Consider the following 17220-nt stretch of genomic DNA (forward strand, 5'->3'; position numbering starts at 1 on the left):
GAGGGCAAGTGGGGGAAGGGCGGAGAGAGACGGGGACAGAGGATCCAAAGTGGGCTCGGCATTGACAGCAGTGAGCCCGGTGCGGGGCCGGAACTCACAAACTGAGATCACGAGCTGAGCCGAAGCCTGACTCTCAAGGAAATGAGCCACCCAGGGGCTCCGATTGAGTGTTGATATCAAGAAAGGTGTGTTGGATTTTGTCAAACATTTTTTCTGCACCTGTTGAGATGATCCAGTGGTTTTTTCCTTTCATTCTGTTGATGTGGCACATTGCGTTGATCTGTTTTTATATGCTGAACCATTCCTGCATTCGAGGAATAAATACTCTTTGGTCATGGTATATAGTTCTCTTAATATGCTGCTGAATGTTTGTTAGTATTTTCTTGAGGAATTTTACATCGATGTTCACTAGGGATGGTGGTCTTTTGTTTTGTTTTGTTTTGTTTTATAGTGTCTTTATCTTGGTTTCACGGCAATGCTAGCCTCATAGAATGAGTTAGGAAGTGTTCTCAATTTTTGGGAAAAAGATGGAGATTTGGCATTTTTCCTTAAAACTTCACCAGAATTCACTAGTGAAGCCATTGGGTACAGGCCTTTCCACTGTCAGACTTGGTCACTGATTCAGTCTCCTTACTGGTTATAGGTCTCTTCACATTTTCTATTTGGGGGTTCAGTCTTCGTAGGTTTTTTTTTTCTTCCAAGTTTTTACTTAAATTCTAGTTAACATACACTGTAACATTAGTTTCAGGGGTAGAATTTAGTGATTCAGGGTTTTGTGTTTCTAAGAATTTGTCTGTTACATGTAGGTTATTCAGCATCTGGCATGCAGTTGTTGACAGCACTCTCATTATCCTTTTTATTTCTAAGGAATCCATAATACCTTCCCCATTTTCACTTCTGATTTGAGCAATTTGTGTCCCCCCCACCCCCTTAGCTTTGGGTTCAGTTTGTCCTTTTTCTAGTTCCTTAAAGGTGTAAAGTTAGGTTGATTTTAGATTTTATTTTTTAATGTGAGCATATAGCTATGAATTTCCTCCATAGCACTGGTTTTGCTGCCCCGGAAGTTTAAGTATTTTGTATTTTCATTTGGCTCAAAGTAGTTCTTTTTAATATAACTTGTCAAACTGGCTAACATACAATGAGTACAGTGTGCTCTTGGTTTTGGGGGTAGATTCCCGTGATTCATCACTTCCATACAACAGCCAAAGCTCATCCCAACAGGTGCCGTCCTCAATGCCCAACCCCCATTATCCCTCTCCCCCACCCCCATCAACCCTCAGTTTGTTCTGTTTAAGAGTCTCTTATGTTTGCCTCCCTCCCTCTCTGTAACTTTTTTCCCCCTTCCCCTCCCCCATGGTCTTCTGTTAAGTTTTTCAAGTTCCACCTGTGTGTGAAAACATGTATCTGTCTTCCTTTGACTGACTTATTTCACTCAGCATAATACCTTCCAGTTCCATCCACATTGCTGCAAATGGCATGATTTCATTCTTTCTCATTGCCAAGTAGTATTCCTTTGTATAGATAAACCACATCTTCTTTATCCATTCATCAGTTGATGGACATTTAGGCTCTTTCCACCATTTGGCTATTGTTGAAAGCATTGCTATAAACATTGGGGCACATGTATCCCTAGGCATCAGCACTCCTGTATCCCTTGGGTAAATTCCTAGTAGTGCTATTGTTGGGTCACAGGGTAGATCTATTTTTAACTTTTTGAGGAACCTCCACGCTGTTTTCCAGAGCGGCTGCACCAGTTTGCATTCTCACCAACAGTGCAAGGGGGTTCTCATTTCTCTACATCCTCGCCAGCATCTATAGTCTCCTGATTTGCTCATTTTAGCCACTCTGACCTGTGTGAGGAGGTTATCTCAGTGTGGTTTTGATTTGCATTTCCCTGATGATGAGTGATGTTGAGCATCTTTTCATGTGCCTGTTGGCCATCTAGATGTCTTCTTTGGCAAAGTGGCTATTCATGTCTTATGCCCATTTCTTCACTGGATTATTTGTTTTTTGGGTGTTGGATTTCCTAAGTTCTTTATAGATTTTGAATACTAACTTTTTATCTGATATGTCATTTGCAAATATCTTTTCCCATACTGTCAGTTACCTTTTAGTTTTGTTGGTTGTTTCCTTTGCAGTGCAGAAGCTTTTTATCTTCATGAGGTCCCAATAATTCACTTTTGCTTTTAATTCCCTTGCCTTTGGAGACGTGATGAGCAAGAAATTCCTGCGGCTGAGGTCAAAGAGGTTGTTGCCTGTTTTCTCCTCCAGGGTTTTGATGGTTTCCTGTCTCACATTTAGGTCTTTCATCCATTTTGAGTTTATTTTTATGTCTAGTGTAAGCAACTGGTCCAGTTTCATTCTTCTGCATTTTGCTGTCCAGATCTCCCACCACCATTTGCTAAAGAGACTTTTTTCCATTGGATACTCTTTCCTGCTTTGTCAAAGATTAGTTGGCCATACTTTTGTGGGTCTAGTTCTGGGGTTTCTATTCTATTCCATTGGTCTATGTGTCTGTGTTTGTGCCAATACCATGCTATCTTGATGATTACAGCTTTGTAGTAGAGGCTAAAGTCTGGGATTGTGATGCCTCCTGCTTTGGTTTTCTTCTTTAATATTAATCTGGCTATTCAGGGTCTTTTGTGGTTCCATACAAATTTTAGGATTGTTTTTTTCTAGCTTTGAGAAGAAGGCTGATGGAATTTTGATTGGGATTGCATTGAATGTGTAGATTGCTTTGGGGAGTATTGACATTTTAACAATATTTATTCTTCCAATCTATGAGCATGGAATGTTTTTCCATTTTTTTGTGTTTTCTTCAATTTCCTTCATAAGGTTTCTATAGTTTTCAGCATACAGATCTTTTACATCATTGGTTAGGCTTGTTCCTAGGTATTTTATGGTCTTGGTTGCAATTGTAAATGGGATAAGTTTCTTTATTTCTCTTTCTGTTACTTCATTATTGGTATATAAAAATGCAACCAAATTCTGTGCAATGATTTTTACCCCATGACTTTGCTGAATTCATGTATCAGTTCTAGCAGCCTTTTGGTGGAGTCTTTCAGGTTTTCCATGTAGAGTATCATGTCGTCCGTGAAAAGTGAAGGTTTGACTTCTTCTTTGCTCATTTTGATGCCTTTTATTTCCTTTTGCTGTCTGACTGCCGATGCTAGGACTTCCAACACTATGTTAAACAACTGCGGTGAGAGTGGACATCCCTGTCTTGTTCCCATCTCAGGGGGAAAGCTCTCAGTATTTCCTCATTGAGGATGATATTAGTTGTGGGCTTTTCATATATGGCTTTTATGATGTTTAAGTATGTTCCTTCTATCCCAACTTTCTTGAGGGCTTTTATCAAGAAAGGGTGCCATATTTTGTCAAACGCTTTTTCTGTATCGATTGACAGGACCATACGGTTCTTCTCCTTTGTTTTTTAATGTGATGAATCAGATTGATCGGTTTGGGAATGAACCAGCCCTGCAGCCCAGGAATGAATCCCACTCGATCATGGTGAATAATTGTTTTTATATGTCATTGAATTCGATTTGCTAGTATCTTGTTGAGAATTTTTGCATCCATGTTCATTAGGGATATTGGCCTATAGTTCTCCTTTTTTGTGGGGTCCCTGTCTGGTTTAGGAATCAAAGTAATGCTGGCTTCATAGAATGAATCCACAAGTTTTCTTTACATATCTATTTGTTTTTTTTGAACAGCATGAGAAGGATTGGTATTAACTGGTAGAATTCCCCTGGAAAGCCATCTGACCCAGGACTCTTATTTGTTGGGAGATTTTTGATAACGGGTTTAATTTCTTCACTAGTTATGGGTCTGTTCAAATTTTCTATTTCCTCCAGTTTGAGTTTTGGTAGTGTGCGGGTGTTTAGGAATTTGTCCATTTCTTCCAGGTTGTCCAGTTTGTTGGCATAAAATTTTTCATAGTATTCTTTGATAACCGTATTTCTGAGCGGTTGGTTGTGATAAGTCCAATTTCATTCTTGATTTTATCTATTTGGGTCCTCTCTCTTTTTGACAAGTCTGGTTAGGGGTTAATCAATTTTATTTTTTCAAAAACCTAGCTCTTAGTTTCATTGATCTGTTTTACTGTTTTTTGGATTCTATATTGTTTATTTCTGCTCTAATCTTTTCTTTTCTTCATACAATTTTTTACATTTATTTTTTGATAGAGACAAAGCACAAGAGGGCGAGGGGCAGAGAGAGAAGGAGACACAGAATCTGAAGCAGGCTGCAGGCTCTGAGCTGTCAGCACAGAGCCTGACGTGGGGCTCAAACTCAGAAACTGCAAGATCATGACCTGAGCCAAAGTTGGATGCTCAACTGACTGAGCCACCCGGACGCCCCTCTGCTCTAACCTTTATTATTTCTCTTCTTCTGCTGGCCTTGGGGTTTCTTTGGTGTTCTGCTTCTAATTCCTTTAGGTGTGCTATTAGATTTTGGATTTGGGATTTTTCTTGGGACAGGTCTGAACTGCAATGTATTTTCCTCTTAGGACTGCATTTTGTTGCATTCCAAAGGGTTTGAACTGTCATGTTTTCAGTTTCGTTTCTTTCCACATATTCTTAAATTTGTTCTTTAATTTCCTGGTTGACCCATTCATTCTTTAGTAGGATGTTCTTTAACCTGCATGCATTTGGAGGTTTTCCTGTGGTTGATTTCAAGTTTCAAAGCATTGTGATCTCAAAATGTGCATAGTATGATTTCAGTTCTTTTATATTTATTGAGGGCTGTTTTGTGACCCAGTATGTGATCTTTCTTGGAGAATGTTCCATGTGCAGTCAAGAAGAATGTGCATTCTGCTGCTTTTGGATGAAAAGTTGTGAATATATCTGTCAAGTCCATCTGGTCCAGTGTATAATTCAGGGTCATTGTTTCCTTATTGATTTTCTGCCTAGATGATCTGTCCATTGTTGTAAGTGGAGTATAAGTCACCTGGCAATGACCACATTTTTACCAATAAGATTGCTTATGTTTGTGATTATTTTATATATTTGGGCGCTACAAATTGGGTTCATAAACATTTATAATTGTTAGCTTTTCTTGATGGATAGACCCCATAATGATGATATAATACCCTTCTTCATTTCTTGTTACAGCCTTAAGTTTAAAATCTAATTTGTATGATATAGGTATGGCTACTCCAGCTTTCTTTTGGCTTCCAGTGGCATGATAGATGGTTCTCCATCCCCTCACTTTCGATCTGAAGGTGTCCTCAGGTCTAAAACGGGACAGAAAATAGATGGGTCTTGTTTTTTTTATGCATTCTGATAACCTCTGTCTTTTGATTGGAGTATTGAGTCCATTTACATTCAGTGTTATTGAAAGATATGGATTTAGTGTCACTGTGTTATCTGTAGGTTTCATGCTTGTAGTGATGTTTCTGGTCCTTTGTGGTCTTTGGAATATTGCACTCACAGAGTCCCCTTCGGATCTCTTATAGGGCTAGTTTAGTGGTGATGAACTCCTTCAGTTTTTTTGGTCGGGGGGGGGGGGGAAACCTGTGTATCTCCTTCTATTTTGAATGACAGCCTGCTGGATAAAGGATTCTTGGCTGAATATTTTTCCTATTCAGCACATTGAATATTTCCTATCACTCCCTCTGGCCTGCTAAGTTTCTGTGCATAGGTCTGCTACTACCCTTATGTGTGTTTCCTCGTAGGTGAATGCCCGTTTGTCCCTAGCTGCTTTCAGAATTCTCTCCTTATCTTTGTATTTTGCTAGTTTCACTATGATATGTCATGCAGAGGATGGATGCAAGTTACATCCGAAGGGAGTTCTCTGTGCCTCTTGGATTTCATTGTCTGTTTCCTTCCCCGCAGATAGCTTCACATTGAAGCCCACATTGTCACCAGGCAGGGCCTCAGCCAGGGCCCCGTGGTGCATCTTTATAGACTTGACCTCCATGGTAGTGTTACAGGAGGAAGTGGTCACCACCATGCCTAGCCTGAGGAAGCCTGTTTCTACCCGGCCCATGGGCATGGTGCCAATGCCCCCAATCTTATATACAACCACAGGGGCTTGTTCACAGGGAGGGCAGGGGGCATGATGGAGTCCAGTGCTTCTAGCAGGGTCACGCCCACCATGTTTCCTTCCTTCCTGGTGATCTTCCAGCCTCTGAACCAGGACATCTTGTTGCTGGGTTCTATCATGCTGTCCCCATGCCAGCCCGAGATGGGCACAAAGGCGACAGCTTCAGAGTTGAAACTGATCTTCTTGACTTAGGCCTTCGTCTCCTTGCTGATCTCCTCAAAGCGTGCACGACTGTAAGGAGGCTCGTGATGTCCATCGTACTGACTGCCACAATGAGCTGCTTCACACCCAGTGTATAGGCCAGCAGAACATGCTCACGGGTCAGCCCTTTATTGGAGATGCCAGGCTCAAACTCAGCTACACCACTTGCCACAATCAGCACAGCGCAGTCTGTGAGGTGACTGATCATGTTCTTGATAAAGTCATGGTGACCTGGGGCATCGATGATGGTGAGGCGTAGTATTTCTTGGTCTCAAACTTCCACAGGGAGATGTCAGTGTTTCCTGCTCTGCCTTCAGCTTGTCCAGCACCCAGGCATACTTGAAGAAAAGTAGAAAAAAATAGAAAAAAAAGGAAAAAAAATATGTACGAATTAAATCTCTGTATCACAGATATGGAGATGTAAGAATTAGTACCAAGTTGTTTGATAGAAACCGACCTGGATTTTGCTCTGGTCTGAACTCAGATCACACAGGACTGTAATTGGTGAACAAATGAAACTTTGCTGAACCATCGGGATGTCCTGATCCAACATCGAGGTCGTAAACCGTATTGTGAATACTGACTCTAAAATAGGGTTGCACTATTATCTTTAGGGTAACTTGTTCTGTTGATCAAGTATTTTGGATCAATAAGTGATGTTGCACTTTTTTTTTTTTAATTTTTTTTTCAACGTTTTTTATTTATTTTTGGGACAGAGAGAGACAGAGCATGAACGGGGGAGGGGCAGAGAGAGAGGGAGACACAGAATCGGAAACAGGCTCCAGGCTCCGAGCCATCAGCCCAGAGCCTGACGCGGGGCTCGAACTCACGGACTGCGAGATCGTGACCTGGCTGAAGTCGGACGCTTAACCGACTGCGCCACCCAGGCGCCCCTGATGTTGCACTTTTGACTGCTAAGTCTAAATCTAAATCCTTCGGAGGTTATTTTATTCTCCGAGGTCACCCCAACCTAAATTGTTGGCCCATGGGGAGGTCTGTGGTCCCTGTTGGTTGTACTAGTGTAGTCTCTTTGGGCCAGTGAATTAATGCTCTGTAGGGTGCAGTTTCATGGATTGGAAGTAAGAGACAGTAAAACCCTCGTGTGGCCATCCATATGAGTTCCTATTTAGGGAACAAGTGATTATGCGACCTTTGTACGGTCAGGATACCACGGCCGTGTAACGAATGTCCCTGGGCAGGCAGTGCCTCCAATATTAGAAACGCTAGAGGTGATGTTATTGGTAAGCAGGCGGGGTCTGTGTTTGTGGAGTCCCTTTTACTTCTTTTAATCTTTCTTTGATTGCATACCTGTATTGGTCGACAACTGGTTTGATACTTAGTTTATAGTTATTTTTATCTTCTTGTTAACTATCAGTGGTTATCAGCTCTGATATAAGCTTATGCAAGGAGAAACATTTCTTGTTACTCATACTAGCATTATTGCTTCTGTTGTTCAATTAACCCAGTATTAAGTTAGGAATTGGATGCATATTTTTGGTATCAAGCCCTTACGATCATATACCAATGCCTGAGCCCTACTAATAGTTTTGATCGCCACATCCCTCAGAGCCGCCTACAGCACACGAATCATATTCTTCTCCCTTCTAGGACAGCCTTGTTTCAATTCCTTACTGGAATTGGCCTACCCGGCACAGCCTTCTCCAGCCCCCAGGGTCAACAGCGCCACAGAGGAGACCCTACCCCCACCTGTGTGGTTCAGAGTAGGTCCCGGGTCCTGTTCTTGGCTCCCCAGGCCCAGCTATTACTTCGTGGTACCTAACACAGGCTGTAGTTACCTGGATGGCTGACTTAGAAAATCTTCATTCTTCATGGTGTCACCTTGAACACAAATGCAAGATGGCGGGGGTGGGGGGTGGGGGGTGGTGTGCCTCTGTCATGTCCTCTGCTCTATGCCCACGCCTGGTATACACTGGGTGCCCAGTAATGGTCTAGGTGAATAGGAACCTTCAATGAGGGATTTTGTGTATGGTATTTTGATTCTACAGGGCTAACGACTCAAAATGGGATTCTGCTCCATTTCGGCTGAGGTTGGTTTGAGAAAATTCTGGTTCCAGGCTCTCCTATGAAATGGGGGAATGACCTTTCTGGAAATATTCATGATGTGTATATTGAAAGTTCACCTAATCCCCAACTGCTGAAAAAGAACACAGAGAAGCCAACCGTAAGTGGGCCATCTAATTTATAAAACGTGATCATTTTTATTGTCATTGTAAAGAGGTGTGTCTCAACCAGATTGTAACAAAATTACCACAACTTATTCCAAAAGAAAACTTTAATAGAAGAGATTTTAGAAAATTAAACACATTTGTTTAAAAATTCTATTGTGTAAACTTTAACATAAGAGGGTAGTTAACATACTATTACACGTTTCAGAGCCAACCTGTGACCTGCTAGCCCCACTCACGTCCAGACAGTGCACGAGGCTCTAGATACGTTGCCGTCTTACCCCCCTGCAGAGGGCTCATGGGGACCCAGACATTGGGGGTCCTTCCCCCAGGATGTGACGGCTCCTGCATTCCGAGATCTCCCTCCTCCGCGACATCCGTGTCTACTAAGGTAATCAGAGTGCTGTACCAAATGACCACACCAGGGATGGTGCCACTAAGGCTGTGGAGTAAAGCCATCCTTCCTAGGATGAATCCTTGATCATAAAAGCTCTTCAGGAGGTCCACACCCCCTCACTCCTGGAAACTCCTGCTCTCCAGGCTGATTTCAGCCCCTCTGGGTGCAAATGTGCAATCTGCCATTTTGTATCCTTCCATGGCCCAGTCCCAGTTTTTGCAAGGGCCTCCCCCCTGCATGGCCTCTCTTGATGGTGATCAAGAATCTTCAAGGTGAAGGAGTGGCCACTCCACTTAATTCATCGAGGTGCGAAGCAGACCGGCCCTGGTTCCGAGGGGAAGGGTGGTACCTGGACAGGTCGGTAGTGGTTTTCCAGTTATGATGAAGCATTCATGTGCCCCCAAGAACTGACCCCCTGGGCCTCAGGATATTAGTTCAGCCTGTTCTACCAGTGGGTGTGCTCATCCATGCTGGAGGCTCAACCGTCTTGTAGAGAAAGCGGATTTCTTTTTTCCGCTAAGGAAACTGATTCAGGATGGGGATTGGGATTTAGACACAGAAGTAAAGACTCCTGGGCCTAACTCCCAGCTATCAAAAATCCAGCCCGTACCCAGCAATGGCTCAAGGCTGACGGCAAGGGGTGAAACCCGGAGGGGAATGGGTCAGGGGGCATCGGGGCAGCGGCAGGGTGAGCCTGTAGCTGGTCTGCTCTGAGCAGGGGCTGGGGGGTGGGGGGACCGGTGTTCCCCCCTCTTGCCTCCTGAGCCCGTAGCTGAAGTTGTATTTAAGAAACCTAATCAAGACCACGTGTTACAGAAACATGGAAATTAACTTTCTGGCACAGAAGTGTTAGATAAAATATACAGTGCTACAATTGTGCAAAATTAGCACAGAAGCCAAACCGAACAGCAAATATTTAATGTTCGCTTTAATGAAACAATGCAAAATACTTGGAAGAATGATCGCCGTGCGAGACCTTGCTCAGGAGCAGATGCCTGCCTGCGGGCAGCCCCTCCGGAGTCCTCCACGCGTGGCAGGCCCCAGTGAAACACTGAGGAAAGCTCAAGACAATTACTGCCTGTGGGGTTGAGAGGGAGCCTGAGGTGTGACCCTTTGGGGACACTTCTGGCCCAGCCTGCTGTTCCTGCGCAGGCGGGGCCCTCGCAGTGTCTTTCTCTGGCGGCTCCGGGCGGAAAAGGAAGCCTGTTCTCTGCATCAGGTCCACACCCTGGCAAGGCGAGTTGTTCCCGGGGGAGCGGAGCCCCTCACGGGAACGGGCTCTGCCCCTGGTACAGAGGGGCCAGAGGCTGAAGCATAAAGGCTTCTGGAAGAGCCTGGTGGGGAGGGTGGCTGCCGGGACCTCAGAGAACAAGGCCTGGCCTCCGTGTGGGGGGCTGGCTGGTGCCCCACGTGAAGGGGAGCGGGTGGAGTGGGGGTGAGGTGCGGTTCAAGGCCTAGAGACCTGGGCCTCAGGCGTGCAAACTGTCCCCTGTGGAGCTGAGAGAAAAAGGGGACACTTAGTGTGACCCGGGTTCTGGGAGCCGGGCAATCAGGGTATTCTCTGAGCAACTGGGCTGGTGGCTCTTCGTTCCTGTTTCCTGACTCTCGGCCCCAAAGTGGATCAATTACCAGGTCGGCCATGCCTGTCGGCTCTCAGCATGGGCCGCTGCTGCTGTATGCAGCCTGCGGTGTGGACAGGTTCGGCCGCCTCTTGTTTTGAAAGGCAGAAGCCACACCTGGCAGTCGGTGCCAACTCCGAGTGGTTCTCCGAGAACTCCACGGGGCCAAGCCACGGAGCAGAGCCTGGCGTGTGCAGTCACACCCTGTCCACAGACCATGGCCCATACCCCTCCCTCTGTTCCCATCTCGTGCCAGGTCTCCTAATACGATGGTTTCCGTCTTTACACCTCAGTCAGGCGATCCCTCTGTACCCAGAAAGCCCTCACACGTGCCTCGTTATTGGTGCTAAAGGTAACAGGGGACAGAATGTCCTCTCCCAGGGGAACACTGCTGCCCCTTCCTCGGATGCCACCTTTGGAGGCACCAAAGGATCTTATTGGATCCAGGAGACAGGAACGATTTCTGGTTCTTTCCTTCTGACAGGGCACGGGGCTGAGGGGGGCTTGTGTGTCCGATCCCAGCCTGCACCGGGCTGGACCCAGGTCTCTGGTTCTTTCTCCAGGAACCAGAATTCCACTGCTTCTCCATCCATCCCGCCTCACCAGACAGTAGGGCAGGGGGTCCTAAGCAGCTGGATAGACCGAACCACAGCCGAACATTCTCCGTGACTCCAGAGTTAAGGCTCGGAGGAGCTGCTGTCGTGTGTCACGTGCGTGTCTGAACCGAAATCAGAGGCAGTGGTCTGTGTGCAGGGCCCGTGCTCCATGAATAGTTAAGCTTTAAAAGGCAGGGATTCTCTTTTTGTAAATAGAGGCTGAGTGTGTAAGTGTTTATCCAGGCCTGGCATCTATCTGTACGGTTCGGGGCACTTGGATCCCTGCACAGAGTGTCAAAGCCGGTTCCTGGGAGGGGTTTTAGAGAAGGTGAGGTCAGATTTACACGCAGACTGGTTTCAGGTCAGGTCCTCACCAGGCTGGGTGATCGGAACCCTTTGCCCGTGGGTGGGGGTGGCGGCGTGGGGTGCAGGGGGGGGGTCAGACACAGGGGGCTCCACTCCGTATCTGATGCAAACAGGGGACAGCGCAGGGGTGGGTTCTGCTCCCAGGCTGGCAGTGCAGGACCGTCTCTCTGTGGGCACCACACACCTGCCTCCAAGTGACCTAGGTGGAGGCAGGCCTGGGGCCGCTTGAGCTTTCAGATGGTCCCTGATTCAGTCCACGAGGACTCCGATGGCACAGCAAGCAAGGGGGGCCGCCTGGCACCGTGGGGGCTGGAGGTGACAGCAAGGCATGTGCAGTGGGCACCTTGGCCAACAACACCCCGTGGTGCCATTCGGGGACTTGGCGTCTCAGGGCCTCTGAACCCCCAGGAGCTCGCAGCAGGGCCCCTCTGGCTTCCGACCGCCGTCAACAGGGCGTTCGTTCTGGACCGGGGCCTGGCTCCCCTGGCTGAAGCGGTTCGGGCCCGTCGGCTGCCCTGCAGAGCTGTGCGTCCCCGGTCTCCGCTTCCTTCTGGAGAGCAGGGGGTTGCACGCAGACCTTCCAGAGTTCCCCTCCACTGGGAAAAGGCTCGATGCTTACCGGGTGGCTTGCCAAGTCTCAGGCTGACTCGAGCAGCCCCAGAAGGCAGATGTCGTCAGCCTTCCACTGGCCGCTTTTCACAAACACCTCAAGCCCCATCTTCCTCCTGCTCCGTCTCACATCTGATCTAGTATGTCAGCATTTCCCCCCGAAGGCGCAAGCTCCGCGTGACGATATGCACCAGCTGAGCATGACAGTTGTGTGATTCTGGACGTTGACACTGTGAAAGGGCTCTGGTTCTCAGGTGATCTGATGTGGGAGCAGTGGAGCGTGAGCCGGGCAGAGCTGCTCCTTTTCAGCCCCTTCCCCACTCCGCCCCAGCCCACGGGGCCTGCTCTGAGATGGGGGAACCGAAGAATCCGGGCCGGGGGCACCAAGAGCACGTGGGGGGTAGAGAGTCCAGCGCGAGCGTGTCTTTAGGGAAGGACCACGATCTGCTCAGAGTGGACACGGTCCAAGTTCGCCGGGAGCCACGCTGAGCACCGCAGGGCCCAGGTGCTAGGTGTGCAAGGCCCCGGGGCCACGGCCTCTTCCACGATGGTTCGCAGAACGGAATGTCTCTCATGACCTCGAGGCCTCTTGGCTAGTGAGGTCAAGGCCCTGGATTCTGCCCAGCCTAGGGTCCCTAGGTTGCTGCCGAGGGCTGGCCCAGATGGTGGAGGTGCCACCAAGCCCACGGAGGTGCGCGTGGGCCCGGGGCGGCCTCAGGCTTCCTACGTGGGCCGGTACGTCCAGAAGCCAACCCAGGAAGGCAGGGAAAGTGCTGCAAGCACCCCAGTTCAGCATCGCTAAGGGCTCCTTCACGAGGAGGCCACATCGGCCACTGCTGGCCACGGGGGCCACAGCAGGTTGTCTGATGACCACTGGTGGAGAGCGAAAGGGGAAGGGGGAAGACCTCCCGCTCCGAACCCCACGTGTCCAAAGGTTACAGCAGGCAGTGACATTAAAGGAAAAAGGGTAACAGTCCTTCTAATTCCCACGTGGGAAAGAGTCAAGACGAGGTTTCTGACCCAACGGAATCTCAGAGTTGTGCACGTCACCCAGAGGGCTGTGAGCTCGACCTGGCGCCCACCCTCCCGCTGCCCCTGGGCTGCCCAGCGCCGGCCCTGGGAGAGTGTGTGTGTGGCCGTCCAGCGAGGAGCCTCCTTGCCCTCTGAGACTGAGCAGTTTAATTAGGGTCCTGGAGCCGGTGGGGAGGGTGAGCTCCCTGGGGGTCACCGGGTGGACGTGGCTGTCACTCCAGGGAGTAAGGGACCAGCCGCTGCGGCCAGGCCGGAAGCAGAGCTGCTGGGGAGAGGCAGCTGGCGCGGCACATAGGGCCCGAGTCTGGGATGCTGCTGAGGTCAGAGGTCGCCGCTCTGGGGCTCCACGTTGCGTGTCTCTCTGGGGTGACCTCGGGACAGCTTGGGGAAGCGGGAAGCCGCTTTGGGTCGGCTGTTCTTGGTCAGTGGTTCTCCGGGAGGAGTAATGTCGCTGTAAGACAGAGCAGGGGAGAATCTGATTAAGTCAGGGCTTCCAAATGCAAACGGCTCCAGGCGGGGCGTCCAACCAGCAGGGTGTGAGGACGGCAGGAGTGGTCTCAGAGGGGATAGTCGCTACCCAGCTCTGGTGAGTGCAACAGGGGAAATGGAAAACCCGGATCATGCGCATTTTCCGTCTTCAAAAGCCCCGAGCGTTAGGTGTGCGTCCAACTAGCTTTGGGGGGGTTAGCTCTGGCCCCAGTTTGAAGGCTGTGAAAGAACAGGCCGGCCGTGGCTTTCCTCCCCCGTCGTCACTGAAGCGTGCCCTGGCTGGGAGACGAGAGAAAAAGAAAATGCTTTGGAGAACATTGCATTTAACGTCAAGGAGGGTGTAGCAAAAATGGGAGCTTCTGGTGGAACTCATCCTGAGAGAATAACCCGGATTTAGACCAATGTCTAATTATGAGGACGCGTCTCACGGCGTTGTGTCGAAGAGCCAACAAGCCACCAGAGTCCAACTGAGACGATTACTTGGTTTCAAATGGTCTACGTGACAGCAGGACAGCAGGAGCGCTACAGACCGACTGGGGAGGACGAGTCATGAGGACCCAGGACGTAACAGGAAGGGCATGCGACCTACCAGGCACAGGAAGAACCTGTGGGATGTGTCGCTTTGTCCCTCTGTTCCGTGGTTGAGTACCCATGTGGGTGGGACCCTGTTCGAGCCCCTGCAGCTACAACAGTGGACAAAACCCCCCAGGCCCCAGGGGAGGTGGATGTTACACATAAGATAAGTCACAGAGGTGGCCAGAGCAGCAATGGGCAGGAGGCTGTGGCCCCCAGGAGGGCAGGAGCTGCCCGAGAGGGTGTGCGGGCCCAGGCGGGAGGCTCTCGGCTCCCGGGGACAGGGTGGAGGGCTGTGAGGTGGCCCCGCCTGCAGGCTCTCGCCGGGGGAGGCCACGGTCCGGATGCACTTAAAGTGACCCCTGTCTGCCAGGTGGAGGGGGGACTTGAGGGGTCCAGGCTGCGGCCATGAATGCAGAGGTGGAGAACTCGGTCTTATTTCCTACGGTTCTTGTAACCTGTGACCCCCTACTTAGTGGCTTTAATGCAAAATGTACCGTCTTATGGTTGTGGAGGCTGTACGTCCAAAACGGTCTTACAGAGCTCAGCAGAGAGCGGCGGCACGGCTGGCTCCTTCTGGAGGCCCCGGCCGAGAGTGTTTCCTCGGCGCTCCCAGTTCTTTCTCCCTGTTCAAAGGACCTTTGCGATCACATGAGGCCCACTTAGGCCATCTGCCTTTTTGAAGACCTTTAACGACATCTGCAGAGTCCCCTGCACCACGTAAGGGGACACAGTCCTAAGTTCTGGGGACTGGGACGTGGACATTCTTGGGGTCACCCTGTCTGGCAAAGACTGAGAACTGAATAGTGGAATCATTAAGATCTGGGACATGAACAGCAGTGGTCTCTGAAGGGTGAGCTTAAGCTGGTCAAAAATGAGAAGAAAAAACTTCTACAGTACACATCTTACTGGCGCAAAATACTTGCAAAAAAACAGGCTGAGATGAAACTCAGGTCATGAGCGTCCCTGGGCCAGCATCTTTTCAGATGTGTGACCTGGGTCCCCCCAGACTCTGCAAGGGAAGACCGCCCATCTACCGAGGAGCACAGAGGTTCGGCAGGACCGAGGCCACCCAGGTGTAGGTGGCAGATTCGGTCAGCCGGGCCCCATCTAGATGACTTAGGGGATGGCTCACGTTCAAAAAGAATCTGCCTCTGCCCCCGGGGGTCCGGGTGAGTTCTGCGCAGTCTCCCAATTCCTTCCTGCCACTTGGCACTGGTCTTGCTTACAATGATATGATTGTCATGCCTGTTGTGGGGCATAGCCGTTGTGCTCAGTGAGAAGTCCGTTGTTGAGGACAACATCTCCAGGACAAAATGAAAACTTCCTTTGAGTGTCTCCCTTCTCCCTCAGGAGTCAGGCGGTGGGGGGGGGGGGGGGGGGGAGGGGCTGCTCTGCTCTGTATGCAGAGGGAGAGGACTCTTGTTCACACCTTGAACAAGGGTGAGCTGTGACTCCTCATTCCTGTGGCCTGGCCAGCTGCTTAGCCGCACGACCCTCCTTCAGAAGGACATATGGCCATAGGCCCAAGGGCAGCCTGTCCTTCTCTCTCAGTATTACCTGAGTTACCAAAAGGCCTCTTTATCCCGGAAGGCCCCTTACATGATGGGTAGAAGATGATGGAAGGAATCATGGCACTCACTGTTCAGGAGGACTTGGATATAAATGTCATTTGAAACTACCCCCACCCCCCCGCCCGTTCAGAATCCAGGGTCCAAGTAGCTGCCCCTTGCTCTGTGTCCACCGTTATTGGGCACGACATGTGAGGGAGTCCTACCAGAGCCTGTTGGCCCCAAGGTAAGTGGCTCTTGGGAGGGAGAGTTGCAAGTCAGTAGGAACATCATTCTGTCGACAAGTGGCATCCGCTGTGTGGGGACACAGCCTAGCCTTTGGCATTAGGGCCCGGGCTGGGAGTCGGGTCCCAGTCCTGCGGCCCACGGGCAGGGCGCCTTGCTCTCTGAGCCTCGTTCCCCTACCTGTCACAGGGGGATGAGCATGTGGCTGTCAGGATGCTGTGGCCAGGAATGGGGAGTGGGCCACATGGAAAGCCACAGGCTGGCTGCACTTCTTCAGGCAAGTGCCTTGTTCTCGAACCTTAGCTCCCAGGACACACTAAAGGTGGAGCTATTTTGAGAGTTTCAGGGACAGTTAGCCACTCTGACCACGTGAGTTATGTTGCCAGATACTGTGTTAGGCAGAAAGGGGCCCCCCAGCCCCATGTGGGACAGGGAGGGCGGACCCCAGAGAAGTTGCCCCAACAGGGGTAAACACAGGGTGTTCTGAGCAGGGCACCAGACTGGGTCATCGCAGTGGGTAGAGGAGGAAGAGCTGAAAAGGATGAGAAGAGAGTTGTGTGGTTCATGGTGCAAAGGGCCCTGGGCCAGGAGGGGAGGGGTGGGAGCCTGCCAGACACGGCCAGCTGCTTCTCCTCAGGAGGCAGGATTTTCCATGGGACTGCAGTGAGGTATCACTGGGATGATGCATGTGGCCTCTCAGAGTTGCCACTGGGGCTGAGGGCCTGACCATGAATGTAGGTGGGACAGGGGCCAGACTGGGGCCAGGGACAGCTGCATCCTCAAGGCCACGGCAAGCAGTGACCATGAGCTTGGCCGCACTGCTGGTTGCGATGGGCAGAAGCTTTTGCAGTGACTTCCGTAAACCCAGGGCCATGGAGGCCACTGGAGGAGGGCGGCTGGCCTCATACTGAGTGTGTGACCTCCGGAGAGAGTCCAGGGGGAGCAGGAAGCCGTAGTAATGGCTGGGGAGATGGAGAAGCAGTTGGATAAGAGCTGGCAGCCTCTAAGGCCACGGTTTTTGTAGGTCAAAAACTGTCCCAAATAGTTTCCTATACCCGTTGGCCATTTGCACGTTGTCTCTGGAGAAACGTCCACTTTAGTGCCAAGATGGTCCTGTCACTGGGGAAACGCAAATGAAAACCACAATAAGGTCTCGCCTCACACCTGTCAGAATGGCAATTCTCACAAGACACCGAGTTTCGCTGGGCAAGTGTGGGCCCGGAAGCCTTGCACGCTGTCGGTGGGAGTGTCAAACACTACACCTGCTACGGGAGACGGCATGGAGCTTCCTCGAATGATTATAGAGGGAAG

At 49.8% G+C, this 17220-nt stretch overlaps 1 protein-coding gene and 1 pseudogene across 3 annotated transcripts in view; both read right to left on the reverse strand.

The window, feature by feature from the left end:
- Positions 1–1355: 1355 nt before the first annotated feature.
- LOC131500958 (elongation factor 1-alpha-like) lies at positions 1356–10470 on the reverse strand (annotated as a pseudogene).
- Positions 8430–17220, reverse strand: part of SNX29 (sorting nexin 29) — a 495833-nt gene continuing 487042 nt past the window's right edge. For 2 of the 3 annotated variants that reach the window (XM_058711881.1, XM_058711878.1), the window contains one exon: positions 8430–13502. In XM_058711881.1, coding sequence (XP_058567864.1) covers positions 13373–13502 — 130 coding nt within the window. In that variant the 3' untranslated portion in view covers positions 8430–13372. The other variant, XM_058711879.1, reaches the window with a different exon arrangement.

The sequence above is a fragment of the Neofelis nebulosa genome, chromosome 18 (assembly GCF_028018385.1).
Source record: "Neofelis nebulosa isolate mNeoNeb1 chromosome 18, mNeoNeb1.pri, whole genome shotgun sequence".
In the NCBI taxonomy this organism is placed as follows: Eukaryota; Metazoa; Chordata; class Mammalia; order Carnivora; family Felidae; genus Neofelis; species Neofelis nebulosa.